At 41.1% G+C, this 17,969-nt stretch overlaps 1 protein-coding gene across 1 annotated transcript in view; it reads left to right on the forward strand.

Moving 5' to 3' along the window:
• Positions 1-17,969, forward strand: part of tmem8b (transmembrane protein 8B) — a 33,998-nt gene that overhangs the window by 13,057 nt on the left and 2,972 nt on the right. Inside the window, exons 7-12 of the mRNA XM_020099032.2 lie at positions 5,908-6,004; positions 6,293-6,416; positions 9,587-9,729; positions 11,032-11,210; positions 11,941-12,087; positions 16,563-16,679. Of these exons, the coding sequence (XP_019954591.1) occupies positions 5,908-6,004; positions 6,293-6,416; positions 9,587-9,729; positions 11,032-11,210; positions 11,941-12,087; positions 16,563-16,679 (807 nt within the window). The remainder of the gene's footprint in view (positions 1-5,907; positions 6,005-6,292; positions 6,417-9,586; positions 9,730-11,031; positions 11,211-11,940; positions 12,088-16,562; positions 16,680-17,969) is intronic.

Below are 17,969 nucleotides of genomic sequence, written 5' to 3' on the forward strand. Positions count from 1 at the left end.
TAGTTAAGAAAGTAAATATGCACCAGTTAGCGAAGTGAAAGTCTCCATTTAGAGAAGGTGAATAATTGGGCTCACAGTGTCTGGCTGAGCTAAATATGGATGCTCATATGGTTGCAGAATCTGCTGTGGGAGCTGAAAAAGTTTTCACAGGGAAACAGACGCCAATGTTTGGGAGTGTGACATATGTTTCTAGCTGAGAGTGAACAAAATATAGAAATAATCCAAGCTGCAGTTGATAAGTCTTTATTGCGCTGTCCCTTAACGGCATTAGAAATCCACCTGCAGCGGCTCTGGAGGCCGACGGGGAGCCGGGACCAGGAGAGCTACAGGCTGGCAGATGGACTTTTTAGATATTTCACTTCTAATGGAAACGCAGGCCAGTCAGCGTGGAAATAACTGAGGGAGGAAGCATAAAACCCCCTCACAGATTTCTTTGATAAACCAGTTCAAAAAGAAATATCTTGACATTTCCTCTGTCTTCACAGGAAGTTAGATTGGAATCGGTTTTATTTCTCTGCATTCAGAAAAAGATATCTATCAGGGGAATCTTTCGCCTACAGCGTCTGTGGCTTTGCACAAAAAGAGGAGACAGGAGTGAACAGGTGGCCTTCAACAACAAGGAAAATACAACTTTCGGTTTTAACAGTTTTACATTTAACAAGACAATCGCAAGGTCCTATCAGCAGCTTTTACACAGCTTCCAATCAGCAGATGGATTTTCCTAATGGAATTAGAGATAATAAGATTCCCACTATTCATCCATAATCTGCCGCTTATTCTTTGAGGATGTTGCCAGAGAATCTGGAGCCAAAGCTGACATTGGGCGAGAGGTGGGATACAAGCAGGACAGGTTTCCAGTGTATGGCAAACACACAGAGAACTTTTTGCTTAAAAGTTGAGTTTAAGTTCATTCTTGACCTCAGAATGTGGTAAAACTCAAAGCTCTACAACAGCCGACGAACAAAGCTTGAGTTGAGATTGTAATTCAACATCATCTTATTACATTTTGTAATTTAATACCATATGCCAAAAAACTGAGAGTTGACATAATCAATCAGCTGGTTGATAAAGTTATCGACAGAAAACTAACCAGGAACAATTTTTTCTTTTCTAATACATTTTTAACAAATTCACCTTCTCAAATGTAAATATTTGGTATTTTTTGCACCTCAGCACTGAGGACAGCTGGTTGCTGGACGCGTTATGTTTTTGGGGTTACCCGTGTGTCCGTCTGTGAAGATTATATCTCAAAAACGCCTTCATCGAATTTCTTCTAATTTGGTGCAAATGTTCACTCGGACTCAAGGAAGATCTTGTTGTTCAAAGGTCAAAGATCAAAGTTACTGAGACCTTGAAACTATGATGTAAACAGAAACTGCAGTGGTTGGCAGAGCCACCATAATGTGGTATTTTCTTCTTGTTGTGTGATATTAAACTACTTATGGATTCAAACAACAAAAAAGATATTTCATTATAATGTCAGCAAAGGCTTTAAGAGCCTGACACTTTTTTATACACAAGATAATTAATCAAGAAAATGATGTGTTTAATTCATTGTAGTCCTACATCTCATTACGACAGGATTGAAGTTGCTGGAATTTATCTTCTATGCTGAATCTCCTCTGCTCCCACATTTTGCGATAAGCCGGGCCCTGAACACGTCTTTCATCTCCACTGAACACACAGAGATGAAATTGATAATTGATTTTCTCATCCAACCCCCGCTGAGATTACAAACAGCTGTATTTCCCCCCAATATGTCAGGAAAAAATATAAATAGTTGACACAAGGAAAAGACAATTAATTTAATGTTTTTATTGACTGACGCCACAGTTACATCGTCGTCCAATGGCAACCTTGTTTTTTTCCTTCCTCTCATCCTCATCTCATCCTTCAGTCCAGTCAAGACAACATGTGCGTCTGTGTTGGCCTTGCTAAAGCGACTTGTCCCATTTTCCAGCCCAACATATCCCAGTCACACGTATGTCTCATCGACAGTCTGCTGTGTTGCCAGGTTTGCTGTGATTTTTGTATGCGCCACGAGATGTATTCCTCAGAGAGACTGTCATGCTATATTATTCTATGGACAGATTTCTCCCCCCACGGTGATGATCTGTCACTTGCTTGTCTCAGGCACAGAATCCAGGCAGCCGCTGCCAGTGGGGGACTGTGACTGATTTGCAGGGCTTATAGAGACATTTTCAGTGAACGGCTTGTCTGCCTCTTATCGCTCTCTGTGAGAGAGTGTAAACTTAATGCATATGACTTTTATTTCCAGTGGAAGATTATCACTTTACATCATTCTTGACATTCTTTACATCAGGGCCCATGCAGAGAAAGGGAATTATAAGCACAATGATAAACATTATTCCTTGAGACGCTATCAATGAATGCTCAATAAGCTTTTGCGTGTTACACCTTTTTTCTTCGACTTCTCATAGAACTGACAATCACAGTCATGGCTGACGTGCTCGCAGAAGGTGATCTTGAAAGGAACGCAGGCTGCAGGGATAGGGTTAGGTTTGGAGCCATGACATTAAAAATATTCATAACGGATATTATAAAAAATAATATAAATGATAAACTAATGGGTATTGATGAAATAATTCAATAAAATCAACCCTTAAAAGTTGGATGGATGGATGGGTGGATAATCCGTCATCCATATATGGATTATATGCATAATATTCACATTTACATGGACACATTTGTAAACAACTATCTCTTATTTTTATTAACATTTATAAATGTGGAAATAAAACATTCGGACATAAATATTCTAAAAGATGTGGCCCATCAATCTATTTCTTTTTCTTTCATCATGCTAATGTATTAATTTGTTTGTTGTCTTCTGGGCCCCGTGAATGAGAAGTTTTTGATAAAAAAAAGAATTTGATTGGAAAATACTGAACTGATGCCAAGAGAAATAAATGTAAGAAACGTTGATGTTTTCTGTTGCTAAGCAGCATGAAAAATACGAGTCAAAAAAATAAAAAACCCTACAACAGTGCAATATTTTATTGAGCCACATGAAAACTCATCAAGGACTTTATTTAAATTATCTTGGGCACTGGGATGTGCAACATGTGGCTCACTTGCCAACTTCATTCATGTTCTTGCATCGGTTGGCATTGTGTCCTGTCTGGCAAATGTCATCAACATAACTCCGGGGAAATTCAGCAAATCAAAAGCGAGACGACGATAACAGAGACAAACTGGCATCCTCGTGAAGTTGTTTCCATCTGCAAGCGTCTTCACGATCAGAGTTGAAGTATGAGTGATGTTGTGCTAATCCTTTGGAAGGGATGTGTACTCAGATGTTTTTTCTACAGTACTTTACTACAGTCACCTTGAGCTCTGCATAGTTTGCACCTGATTCAATTACGCCTCTGCCACTCACATCCCATAATATTAACTAACAGCTGCATAATGGATCAGGCATGTAAATCACAATATTAAGTTTGATTAATGTTGCAGTGTTCGCAGCAATGGTACAAAGTGGTTTACAAGGAAAAGCAATAAATAAAAGCCCAAACAACATAAACATCCATTTTAAATTGTGCAAACGAAAAAAAAATGACCAGCACAACAAGAACTGAACATAAACTAACAGCAGAGCCTTGACAATGCAACTGTATTTGTGTAAGTGATTGAAATCCTTTTCTTGTTGAAGCACAGTACTGGACAGATAAGATGTTGGCTGCTGAGGAATGGTTAGCTCCAGGCTGGATGGAGCTGGAAGACGGATTACAGTCGAGAAATTTGTCAGCAAAATCTTAACTTCAGCTCCACGCAGTCAGTCAGAGGGGAAACAAAGGAGTTTCCTGGTCTCTACACAGCGTGAATGGTTCAGATGACGGATCAGACACGTCCCGAAACTAGAATAGCACTCGGTAGAGCCTCTGCCAAGGCCCAGCATTCCCCTCCAATTCATCAGCGGCACCATGAATCACACTCAAAGATATCAGTCCCATAAAAATGCCTGGTGATCTCAATTACTTTTTTATGAATTCACAAAAGTGTTCGCCCCCTGTTTTGGATCCGCATCCAAATTGAATGAATTCTTCCCTGACCTATCTCACGCCCTTCAACCGAGTTTCGTGCAAATCTTTTCATTTGTTTTTGTGTAATCTTGCGACCAGAAAAACAAACCAACTGACTCCTACATTCAAGCAAAAGGGAATGGTCAAAAAACAAAGCATATGGTTAAAAATGTACACGAGGAAAACAAGACGATAACTAACAAAGAACACAGGTACACCATCAAGGAGAGACACGTAACCTGTGAAGGTGGGAAAGCAGACAAAGACAGAAAGTAAAGTGCAATGAAATGAGACTCAAGGTAAAAGAGAAACTCACTAAATGTGCAAGAACAGGAAAATAACGTAGTTCAACTCGAGGAGGAGACGACAGAGACACAAATCCAAAAACCAAACGCATGAAAACAACAAGATAACAGAAACACAAAGAGTCCGACAAGATCAAAGTCCTTCAAAAGATCCACATGGGACAGATGAAAGACATCATCATGCAGCCTGCATGGCTGAAAACATTTCCCCTTTTTGAACTGAGCTCTTTGATTTGCCAACCAGAAATGTTGATAAAATTCACTTGATATACGACGTCTGGCTTTGGGGGCCACTCTACCCTTGCATGTCCCCGTGCGTCTCATTCAGTTCTCTGTCCACGAGTGTTTTTCTTTCTTAATCCTTCATCTTCAAACTGTGGGGGAGAGTGGGGACAAAAGGGGGGGGGGGGCACTATCTTGAAATGCTAGTGGGCATTATCTTACTTCCAGGAGAGGACCGGCCAGATGGTGAGTTTAGGAAGCTTGAAATCTCAGCACCTGGCAAAGTGTTTAAGTTATTGCATCAACAACTTTGCCAACTCCCCCTGCGTATACATTTTATGCTGGGGGGGGCGACACAAATCTTATTTATTCAGGAAATAATTGCCTTAAGTTATCCAAACCACTTCTGTTTCCCTTTGGACACACAGCAAATACCTGTGCTGAATCTTATTATGTTAAGTTTTCAGTTTGAGGCGGCACGGAGGAAAAGCATGAAGGTTATATCGCACGAGTCAGTGTGTGTGTGTGTGTGTGTGTGTGTGTGTGTGTGTGTGTTGTTGAACGCAAAACAAAAAGATACAAACATCTCAGGATGAGATGAGGAGATGATGAAGACGCAAAAAAACATCTCAACTGTGAAAAAGCGATGAGATTCAAGAGCTTTTAGGCCGAAGCCGATGTCGAAGTCTGACGCGTGAAAAGCAGCAAATGGATGAAACGAAGGAATAAAAGCTGCAGTTTCAGACTTTGTAACTTATTTGGACACTTTCCACTCTGGTTGTAAAACATTTCAATGCTCTGCTGCACCTTCTCCTTGCTCCCAAACGGCAGAAGCACTGTGAATAAATTGGAAAGAATTTCCAAACTTATAAAGTGTCAAATTTCACTGGATGCAGCAATAAATACTGGATGAACCCATCCAGTATTTATTGCTGCTATTTGTATCCCTGTTGTTTTCTACCAAAACCAAATTGGACTGCGGCGGCCTCTGTTCACCTCCCGTCTCTGCAGAGTGAGCTGCTGTGTTTAAGCATATACAGTTCTCAACGCTTCACTACTCCTCTCCAGGAATTTTTCTTTTAATGCACGAGCGTGTTAATGTATAATTGATGCTTTAAGGAGATAAACTGCTAACATCTTCATTGAGGTGCCTGAGGCCGACAGAGGGAGAGCACTTTCGCTTGATTTGTTAGCTTTAAAGTTTACTGTCTCACAGCGGAGGGGAAATGAGAGCTGCAGGTAATCATGGACAGTGTTAGCTCACAGGCGTGATGGCAGCAGATGGTTGATGGCCGGCTGGACGGATGAATGACGTTTGTTTGTGTTTCCTCCCGCAGACTGTGCTGAGAGGAGCTAATGTCACGGTGTTTGGCTGCTTGAATCACGGGACGCCTCTCTTCTTACGAGGCAACTCATCACTGAAATGTGAATCAGGTAAATCCAATTTGACTCACAGAATAGTCACAAGTTGATTAACTGTTTGTTTTCCTATAAGAGTTTTACACTTCACCGATTCTAACTCCCAAAACTCAGACTGCTCGTAGGCAAGTTACGACTGTTTTCCTTAAAGTTCAACCATCATCTTTTGGTTTCTTCAGTTGAACTCGATTTATCAGCTCGATGAAGCTGACGTTTAAATTACAGTCAGTGATTGATCTTCAGCTTCTCTTTCATTGGGTTCATATCAGTTTTAATCTTGTTTGTTGTTTTCTTCTGATGCAGAATCGGTGTCCGGGTTCTTCCTCTCTGTAAACGCCTCTGCTAATATCACCAAGCTGAGGATTCCCTACCCACAGACAGGAACCTGGTACCTCAGTCTGCGCTCTCTGTGTGCCACTGAACACGGGTAAGACAGCCACTGCTGCGATTGTGTTTTTGCCAATGGAGAACTTCACCCAGGGGCCCAACAGTCCCATTAAATTCAATCAGGCTGCAACAAATTGCCTGGAACAATTGTGAAAATGTCCCAAAAAATTAATTCCTGTATCCGACCCTCTGTCCAGATCTGCACTGAAATTAAATGGGTACTTTTTAGCCATTAAATCCATTAGGTGCTTTTTGTGTAATCCTGCTGACACACGCATAAACAAACACACAGACAGGAACCTCCTTGTCAGAAGTAATTGAGTTTTTGTCTTCAAAGATGATTTTTGACAAACCCAGAAATTCCCTTATTTGATCATTTTTAAACAATCAATACATTGTTGGCTATACACCAACTATGAAACTACAGCCAGTAGCTGGCTAACTCAGCTTAGCATTGAAGAGGAGGAGAGGCTCTGTCCAAAGGTGAGAATCCGCCCAGCAGCAGCTCTAAAGTTCAAAAATCAACACATCACATTTTGTGTGTTAAATCTGAACAAAATCGTGCTGGCACTTCTCGTGTGGTCGATTTACAAAAACAAAGTATACAATCATCAAATTTCCATTGTACTATTTGAAAAAACATGTTTGTGATAATCGTTTTGCTTTATAGGAGCCAGCAGGTGTTTGTTTTTTTACATTTTCACAATCAGGCGAGCTGTTAGCTGGAGCTTTATATTTGCCATGAGAGCTGTCGATCTGCTCATGTAACTCAGGGGCAGGATGGAAAATTTGCATTTTCCCACAAAACTATTGAACTTTTCCTTTAGAATGGAAACAGTTGTGTGATGGCAAAGCTTTGTTCAACCCAGAAATTCTCCAAAACATGATTTTCCAAGTAAAAATCCACTGAAGCCAGTTGAATGACTGCTGCTCATAAATGTTTGACAGTCTCATTATTAGCGCTTTGGCTTTGTCCCAGCGCCCCACATCAATCTACATGAGACAATATTTGCTGTCGATTACAGGAGGACAATTTCAAAACGGGACATTCAATATTTCTTTAAGCTCATATTCAAATAACCATCACTAGTTTATTTACCTAAATTAATAATTCAGTGCTCTAATGAAGACAACATCCTCATCGTTTAAACGGTGCAGCCCCCCACATCCTTTCCCATCTGTCACCCAGCAAATTAATTTGGGACCGGCTTCGTGAATGTGCTTCTGCTGCACACCTAGCATACGACGAGAGAGAGGGTTCGATTCTGAGGTTTAAGGTCACATTTGCATGTTGGGAAGTGATAACAAAACAATTCAAATATGTATTTCGTGAAATTTTGCAAGTTTAAATTTTCATTTCATTTTAATTTGTGAAGCAGCTTATTTTGAATTCATGCATCTTTTTTTAAATTAATCTGACTGTGAAAAGTGAATGTCTGATTTTGGTGAGAGAGCAAGTGCTTCCTCATCTCTTTGTTTGCTTATCATCATGTCACTGTTCACACAGGTAGAATTTCATTGTACAGAGGCAGAGACTTTGGTTCTCCATCTGTAAATATTAATACATACAGACAAAACCTTGTTTTTTTTCTTGTAAAGGGCACAGCTCTTATCTTTTCTCAACCAGAAAACGTCTCGTAATCTCCATTGTTCTCTGCACCTTCATGTACAGTGATAGCGATAAGAACTTGCTCGTTCTCTGGGTTGTGTAAAATCACTGTGAGAGATGTAGGAAAGAGAAGGAGGCAGAAATGATTCTATTAACCTGTCCAACTCAATGTTTTTCATAAGTTCACAGCGATAATATATATTCAGCAAATTGAGCTGTTTTGCCGAATCCTTAATGGCGAGAAAATGTGAACAGAATGAAATTAAGCAGATTTTTCTATTCCTGTGTCTCCTGGGAGTTCCCATTGAATTTGAGTAACGGATAATAACAGATGGTGTGAGACACAAACTCATCCTCACATGAGAAGCACTGCTGAGGTTTGACAATGTGGAGAACGTGAACATAGCTTCTGTATGTGTTGGATTTCTACGCAGCAACACATGCTAACGTTAGAGAGAAAAGGGGCGTGAGTGACGTGAGGTTGATTGATATGAGTTAAAAATAGAAAAGTAAGCAGATGTGTCGATTAAAAACATGGCCTCTGGCAAAGAAACACATTTGTTACCTCCTGGAGTTTTATTCTCTGTGATTGATTGTCAGGAATTAGCAATTACATTGTCAAGCAGAAACATATAAGCAAGTGCAGGGATGGAAAGATGCTTTTGTTGGCCTCATGAGGTGGAGCTCTTGAAGTGGTCGCACTTTGCTGCACTGCTGTGACAGATGCAGCCACTGAATTGGGATACAGCTGTAAACTGTATATGAAGATGGACGACATGGCGGCTCCCAGAAGTAAAGCCAAAACATCTCTATCGCCCCCTGGCTGCAGTATAGGTCATAAACAGCACCTCCTCCATGTTAGCAGATGATACTGCAGCTCCACCTCACGATCACTACTATGCAGACTCTGGTCTCAAATAATTTTAAATGTGAGGAAGTGGAGACAAAGTCAATGCGCCGCACTTCGACACAACGGTGATGGGTTGAATAAATGCTAACATTCCCTCAACAACATTTGGCAGGTATAATCTTTAGCATCTTCTAATTGGCCACATTTGCTAATTTGCGCTAAATGCAGAGAACTGCTGAGGCTTAATGGATTATCATCACATTTAGCTTCATGGTATTTGGTGAAACTGAAATGATTTTGTAGGACTTTTTAATTTAAACCTTATGATGATGCCAAATGAAAAGTCATTAATCCATCCAGATGTTGTTGAGATATTTCACTGAGATTTACAAATATCATTTTCATTGTAGCATGAGAGGAACAGTGAAGAGAATCACAGGTTAATCACCACGGCCGCTTGGATTCATCGTCTAGGGAACATGAATTTCTGTGTAAACTGCCATAACAATCCATCTGATGGCTGTTAAGATATTTCACTTTCGACCACGGAGCTGAACAACAGACTGACATTAATAACTTGAGAGTCTTTGCTAAAAGCTGCTACCCACAAAAAACAAGTCAGTTGAAATCCATTAATAGGTGAAACAGTTGATGTTTGTTTTCACGCTGTTACACAAGGACCTGAATTCACCAGCGGTTCTGCTTTTACTTTCCTCATCCGTCCGCCTGTCTGTCTGTGCCTTTTTTTCAGATTTGAGGCGTGCACCAACGTTACAGCCGAGGTGTATATGCGCTCGTACCTGACTCCCTGCATCAATGACTGTGGGACGTATGGACAGTGCAAACTGCTGCGCACCAACAACTACCTATACGCTGCATGTGAATGCAAAGCAGGTAATAATTCACTGTAAAAATCTACTCTTAAGCTTTGCATTGTCAGTTCATTCTCCAGCCTCCACCTGATGAACTCAATTCAGATAAGGGGGTCCGTTCAAAGTTCATTCACTGAGCTGTGGAAGCCCGTCACTAACAAAACAACGCAAGTTGTTTGATTTAAGTGGAGAAATAATTGTTCAAATGTGCTGTATAAATATGCAGGGGCTTTGGTTATTAATCAGTAATTGATAATTAGAAAAAACACATTACCATGAATTAATAATTGGAAGTGATTTTCAGCAGTCAAGAGCTTTTTTGCATACAAGATAAGATAAAAGTTTTTGTGAGGAAATTGGGTCATCACTGCTGCAGAGCATCTTTAATTTGCAGGAAAATACATCACGCAGAGTGACAGAGAAATGGGTGCGGAGCAAGGTGGGGGGTGGCTCGGGTCATCTGCCAGAGCTGAACCGACAATACCGCCATTAAATCGTAGATGCCACTGTCTAATGAGTCATGCAGTGGCCTGGTATTAATCTTCTAATATAAGCCATTCTGATAAGACAATAAAACACACTCCTAATTACGAACAGCTTTTTAATAAAAGATGAGCTTATGAAGCTAAACAAAGCACGTCCTCCAAGGCTTGTTTTAAGTCCTGCTTTGATCTTCTTTTAATCGGAGCTGCTTTTCTCTGCAGTTAAATTCATTGTCATACTTCATATGTGTGACTGCTTCCTGGCACGCATTTGCATTCAGCCCTAGCCCCTCGGTCCGTCTCGCGCCGCAAAGCCTCCGTTCAACAGCGCTCACGAATATTTAATTCGCACCGTCTCATCCAATCCCCGGCTTGATGAGGATCCAGATCAAGTGGCAAAGCGGGGGATTGTAACATCGGAGGCAGATCACGCCACCGCGGCTCTGTTGTGCACGACAAACAACTGCACTCGTATCGATTTCTGATGGTTTTCATGGAGAAGTGTCTGTTTAGAACAAAGGGCTGATCAAACTTTCAACTTGTAAGAGATAAACATGTTTTTCTTCCATTTCGAGAGATTCGGTCAATTCTGAGGGGATGAGCTTTTGAAGGAAACTGATTTATGTAGAGTTGAGTCTCTACTCATCCTCTCGAAAGATTTAAGAAGACTTTCATAAAGTTTATATAGAGCTTAAGAATGACACAGACTGCTTTGACGCCATTTTTTAAACACCCTATAAAACCTGCAAACACAAAAGCTATCTTCTCTCTTACATCTTTGCTTTCTTAGACAACATACAGTACTGACTCTGTGTGTGTGTGTGTGTGTGTGTGTGTGTTAGGTTGGGAGGGCTGGGGCTGCACAGACAACTCGGAGGCGTACTCCTACAGTTTCCAGCTCCTCTCCACGCTGCTGCTCTGTCTCAGTAACCTGATGTTCGTCCCGCCCGTGGCCATCGCCATCCGAAGCCACTATCTGCTGGAGGCGTCGGTCTACATCTTCACCATGTTCTTCTCCACTGTGAGTGACTGCATGTTGTTGCACGTCTCTGCACAAACACCAGAGCTGACCTATAAAATATTTTTGGGTGTTAAAAAAGCACAAACAACCAGGAAGCAGCTTCACTGCTTCCCCTGCAGCTGCTGTTTCTCAAAACACATGAGAGCAACTAGAACGGCTCATCCCTCCGCCAAGGCCCGACAGTCCCTTTAAATTCAATCAGGCCAAATTACACACAGATACCAGTCTCCTCTTTTTTCAACCTGTTGATCCAACTGGACTTCTCTGTAGTTCACGTGTCGTTGGGGCAGCTCGTTCCCTGCTCGGTATTAACAGGAAAACTCCACAGGGATTTATCGGAGAGGTAATAAAAGTCATATCGCATCCAAAAAAAAAAGCTTTAATGAAATACGAATCTACTAATATTCAGGGACGGATGTGTTCTGGTCGGTCAAAGAGATGACTCACAAACTATTTAATATTTATGTATTTTTGGTTGAAAATAATTAGTTTGGAAAAGGGACAACAATTTAAGTAAATTGAGAGATTATTAAGCATGAACACACAGGAAATTGGAACTGGGCTGGCAAGACATGGATTAAAATAGATTATCCACAACGGAGTAAATTTAGACCAAACCAGAAAACTGTTGTTGGGTAAAAAATAAAATTCCCGTCACTCATCTAATAGTACATTTTCACAATGACATTTTCCTGTTATTTGGCCTCAACATTTTCTTTTCTCCCGACAGTTCTACCACGCATGTGACCAGCCGGGTATCGTGGTGTTCTGCATCATGGAGTATGACGTCCTGCAGTTCTGCGACTTCCTCGGGTCGCTCATGTCTGTGTGGGTCACTGTCATCGCCATGGCGAGGCTGAAGTCCATCATAAAACAGGTACGTCCCCCTACACTATGTATGGTATATAAAAATGAACGTAGACTTCAGGTCTAGAAAGTGAAGCCAAGGCGGAAGTGCCTGAAACCTGTGTTCTCTTGATTGCCCAGCAGAGGGCGACTCGGTTGTTTCTATGGAAATCTATGAGGAAATAACCAGACTTCTCACTTGATTTATAACGTTTAAGACGTTTATGGTCTTAGTTTCAAGTCTTCTTCAACACAGCATGATGTTCATTCTGTAAACTAGGGTCCCGTTTAAAGTCCAATAGAAAATAAAGCACCTTATACATTGGGGTGTGGACACAGTGTGATTGACAGCTTGTACCATCCAGTGGACAGGCTTTGTCCTTGAGCTGTCAGTCAGGCTCCACCCCCTGTTCCTTCCTCGACACATAATGTTTTCTGACCTGATACTCAGAGTGAGTGGCCATTTTGATTTGCTCCAATAAAACTTTTATTCGAGTCATGACCAAGCGCATCAGATCATTTCTGCTTCACAAAGTTTCTGATGTTGATTTACGAGATCCGACATGAATGCACCATCTGACACAGCTTGATAACCAACACAAATACCCAATACTGTAAATCTGCCCTCATTGATGTTCTCTTTAGAACAAAACACGTCACACATCACTGACCTGAATCAATAACACTGAAAGTCCAAGTGTACCAACAGTATCATTAACAATCCAGACTATTAAACACATATTTCACTCGTCTTGTTTTGGCTGAATCCAAAATGAAAAGGGACGATACTGCCAACACTGCAAAACTGAGAAAAGATTAAAGTTTACCATCTTCTCCACTTTTAGATCTTTCATTATTGGCTGATAGTGATTCAACCTCAACTCAGCTCCACACGCACGGCTGTGATTGGCTGAGTTGTGTCTCTTAAGCAGAGACGCTGTCATTCCTCCAAGAGCAACTCTAGAGTCATTTGATTTCTTTGACAAAGACGTTAGATGTCGGCAGTAACGCGTGTCCACTGTCACGTGTTGCCGTCTGCCAGCGTTTCAACCAAAGCTCCTTGTTAGTGGGCGACAACTTGACACGAGCCTCCGAGTCAAAGAGGGATTAGAGGACGAGGAGCTGCAGAGCCGAGTGAGAGAGCGACAAATGAGAAGTGCACAGACGCCTCGATTTTTAGTGATAAATTAAAAGATCAATGTGTGAGGACCAAAGATGCCTGGTGCTAAATTATCTGGTTGTTGACATATTGCGGCGGATGACAGGAAACACTAACAGGTGCACCTTCTCCACGGGTCACTCCCCTGGCTGCACACCAACATGGAGCAGAGTCAGGGAAAGCGTGTGTGCATGTATGTGCGTGTGTGTGTCCGTGTTCATAAATGGGAGGAGGAGGAGAAGGGGAGGGGATAGTGAGAGGGAGGGTGGAGGGGAGTGTATACGAACATCTGCTGTCCTCTAGAGTTTTCGTTTTTGCTGAGCGCTGCAGTACGCAGTCACTAATCAAATTGCACGTCAGGACGGGCTAGTGGAACTGTGTGTGTGTGTGTGTGTGTGTGTGTGTATGTGTATGTGTGTGTGTGTTTGTGTGTGTGTACTAAATAGTGTGTGTTTGTTTCTTTGCATATGTAATGTTGTTTTTTTAAGTCCATCACCAGAGCTTAGACCTCCGAAGGTCTTAAAGTCGCAGACAAACGGGCAGAACATCTCACAAGTATTTGTGAGCTTCACAGATTTGTTCTTCTCGACTTCAGAATTTAAATCAGAATTACTTCAGAGTGATGAATTCAGTCTCATTTAGTAGTTTTGGCCACTTTCTAACTTAGTTTAGGGCTGTGGGTAAAATCAGAGTCCAGGGACACTGGTCTGTTTACTGCACACATGTTGTGTCAGAATTAAGAGTTGTGAAAGAGTCCTCACGATGTCACCACAGATTCTAGCAGTGTAAGATGAAGACAACGTCAAAGTCGCAATAAAAAGCAAAAATTATCATTTTAAGTCAGTGAAGTATTATTTATTAGCATTTAAATCACTTGTATATCTTCTTAATTCACTTATTTCAGAATGTTCCTAAGTAGAACATTTGTCCAGCCACCTTAGCAGCAGCAGATCAGCAGAGTACACAGACCTTCAGTATCAGAGCTGTGAAAGCACTGGCGCTAAAGCAGCAGCACAGAAGCTTTCAACATTAATGAATGAGATTTTTTTTATGTGCTGAAGCGAATGAAGTGCCAAGGTTTGATATTTATGACCCTGAGATGTGTCTGAAAGCTCTAAAACACAATAAGCACATCTCTGTGTTTAGATTCTCTTCACTGCTCCAAAAGGTCGAGATTGAACGACCATGTTTAAAATTGTTAATTTCAGGAATCCTCCTATCATGGCCCTGTTGCTGTGATCCTCACATGTACAAATACAGTGTGAGTCTGTGTTACTGTATATTGGAAAACATGAAAAGATGTGACTGATAAAAATAGACCCCTTACCACAATTCCTACAAGCTCGTCCATCACAATGACACATAATGATTAATTACAGCGAAACCTCTGCCTGTGAGCGTCCATGCAATTCACGGCGGCACACACAATGCATGTACACATGCATGCCTGGGTGCTGCGGTGGGATTCAGTAGTGGTGCAGCATATGACTGATGACTGTTGCTGCACAGAGTCCTCTGGCTGCACCACGCTGCTCCTCCTCTCCTCGGTTTGTGCCAATTAGTCCTGTTCCTCTGCAGGCGGGTCATCGACTCCCCTGCTCGAAAATCCCCCAATTTCTCCTCACGTTCCTCCAGCAGACGGACGAATGCAGACCCCAGGCATCCTGGACAGGCTTAGGTTCTCCCGACGCATGTGCAGCACAGTTTATTGATTTTTCTCCCTCTCGCTTTATCTCTTTTATATCCCATGGCTTTGTGTCAAATTGTGAGCTTGGCAAAGAAATAAAATATTAAACTGTCTTTATTTGTGGGGTTGGTCTCTATTGTTAGAATTTTGTTTCCATTGTTACAGAGGAAGCTCAGTTGCTGCATTATTTTTGAAAGCATTTTAAAATATCATTATTTTATCATTAATATCGTTATTTTGTGAACTGACCGTTTCCCCACTGATATTAAACTAATGGCATGTTTACGTAACGACCGGCTTTTATCTTTTTTACCTCATGCTGCTGGTTACAGCCAATTCTCATAGTGGGTGTTAACATTATAAAATCAGGCTACGCCGCTTTATTTTTTATTTTTTATTGTCAACGAATTCCATGAAAAGACTAAATAACTATGAGTCAAACTGTTTCTCAGTTACTGTCTGACTCAACCAACCTGTCGGATGCACTCAGCTCTGAAGACCGTTCTTTAAAAAAAAGGTAAAATACAGTTGTTTTTATTGTGCCCAGTTATTTAAAAGCAGCAGTAAATGGTGCATTTGCTGGGGACTGTTTTCAGCAGTGGATTAATGGCTCCAGTGCGTATACAACACTATATGATGCAATATGTGGGACTGTGTGTGTTCATGATAATGTCAGATTGAGGCGTGCTGAGGCATTCATCATAGTTTTGGGGCAACAATGAAGTTTTATGACATTATGTCATAGTCTTTGAATGCACAGGATTGATGAGGAAGCAAGAAAAACTGAAAGAACTTTAATGTACAATCGGTTTCATGTTGTTTTCTGTCTCCTTTATTTTGCATTTCATGATTATTTTCTGTCTCTTTGCTGTTGTCTGTCTGGTTGTGACCCTCTGACCCATTAGGCCACTGGGATCTTTGCCCTGTTGGCCTATTCAGTTTTGTCGTTTTCTGTCATTTGTTGACAGGAATATTTATTTGGATCTGCACCAATTGAGTTGATCAAGATCCATCGAAGAAATCTACAAAAAATGTCTCGCCCCTAAATCTAATGGGTTCTTTTCTTTTCTTCTTCTTCTTCTTATTGTTTTATTATTAAAACATAACTTCCTTGGCAGAGATTCAAATTTAGAATATCCCGAGCTTGAACTGTTGATATACTGTTTTTCAGCCTGTTGGCTATCAAATACAAGAATAGTGTTAACTCTTTTCAAACTAGATTTTATAATACATCATACTGACAAGATATTTTCATGTTCTATCCCTTTTTCTCAACCAAACTGAATGAACTAGAACACATTTTCCAGAAGGTTTATCTTTGTCTTTGCCTCTGTGTGGCACATTCTGCCTTTTCTTTAATCACAACAAAGTTCTCAACCAAATCTCCAATGGCAGCAGCTGTTGCAGGAAAAGCACAAACTCCTGCAGCCAAAAAAAAACCAGGACACAGGTGCAAAACAGGGGAGAAAAATGAAAGTATTGAACACTTACAAATCATGTCCCGGTGGTTTAGAGAGCACCGATCACTTCGGAAGATTTATGATGCATCTCCGAAGATTTCGTCACAATGTTTTCAACGTGGGGAGAGCTCTTGCATACATATTTATTTTGGGATGTAGCCGGTGTTGTCACTTATTGATCGGCATGTTTTTTCTGTCAGGTGCTGTATCTGCTGGGGGCGATGTCTCTGTCCATGGCGCTGCAGCTGGACCGTCATGGTCTGTGGAACCTGCTGGGACCCAGCCTGTTCGCTCTGGGCATCATGGCCGTGGCCTGGGTAAGAGACGTTCATATGTTTGCAAACTGATTCAATTATAAAAGAGCAGATAAGAGATTATTGATCTTAAGATCTGACTTCACATGTTGCAGCACAACACAACAGATAAAGAAACTATTTGAGTGAAATAAATAAACTAGGGAAATCAGAGGGTTGCAGTTGTAAAGCCAGACACAACATGGTTGTTACTGTCTTTTAAATGCTTTCAAATAATTGTCCAGGAGAGCTCAACAGTGTGTAAAGATACTACATAGATAGATATTGTGATCGTCTGAGGTAGAGTCACCACATGAGATTCTGAAATTATGAGTTATGCTCCTGTAGATGCTTCAAACTGGATGAAATATAATTCTTCTAATATGCCGCCTGTGTTTGACGTTCATGGACAAGCTTGTTCAAACATGAAGCTGAAACATGTCGGCGCTGTCTCTCTTTTGTTCCTCATGCCAGCAAGTGTTAAAAAAAACCATAATCCATCATTTAAGCTAACACGGGAGTGAAACATGTGCACGGCTGTAAAGACTTGAGGGGTTCCGACCAACGAAGCTTCTTTACATTAGCATCGAAGGGGCTTTAAAAGTTTTGCAGCCTGTGGGTATTAGTCATGGGTTGTAGTTCCATTATAAGTCAGCTTGTACTTTCAGTGACTCTACGTCGAGTCATAATGTGCTCCCTGAACTGAGAAGATAAAAAATAATAGTCTTTCGGGCAACGTTTTTGAAAAAAGAAGAAGACGAAGCCTTTAACACCAAACCTCTGACATGAGTTTGAAAACATGGTTCGCGGCTTCCTCGGAGAAAGCTTTGCATTGAATACAGCGTGGGAGTTGTAGCTGTGAGTTATCTTCCTGTGAGCTGCAGGATCCTATACAAAAAGAAAACCGTGGAGGATGAAGTCCTGTTTAATTCCACCATGTAAACCCTCTGCCTTCAGCACCGAATACAGGAGATAGTATATTTAACCACAGATGAGATTCTTCTTTAACAACAGCTCTTCAGAATTCACCAGCTGCATCATTCAATGTGAGGGTATGCAGAGATTTACATAAAGCCTCTATGGCTGGTTTTCTTGGGTAATTCAATCATGGATGGCTTATTGAAATATGTTATTTAATGCTTGTCTGGTATATTATCTATAGAATGGAAATATACAGGTGCACTGACGCAGGCAGGAGATCTCTGACAATGAACCGCACACACTCTCAGATCACGATAGCAAACTCCGCACAGCTGCTTTTCTATGCAAGCTGCTGTTTTTCAATAAAAGCTGCAGTTAGCATGGTGTTCTCTT

The sequence above is a fragment of the Paralichthys olivaceus genome, chromosome 4, assembly GCF_024713975.1.
Source record: "Paralichthys olivaceus isolate ysfri-2021 chromosome 4, ASM2471397v2, whole genome shotgun sequence".
Lineage (NCBI taxonomy): Eukaryota > Metazoa > Chordata > Actinopteri > Pleuronectiformes > Paralichthyidae > Paralichthys > Paralichthys olivaceus.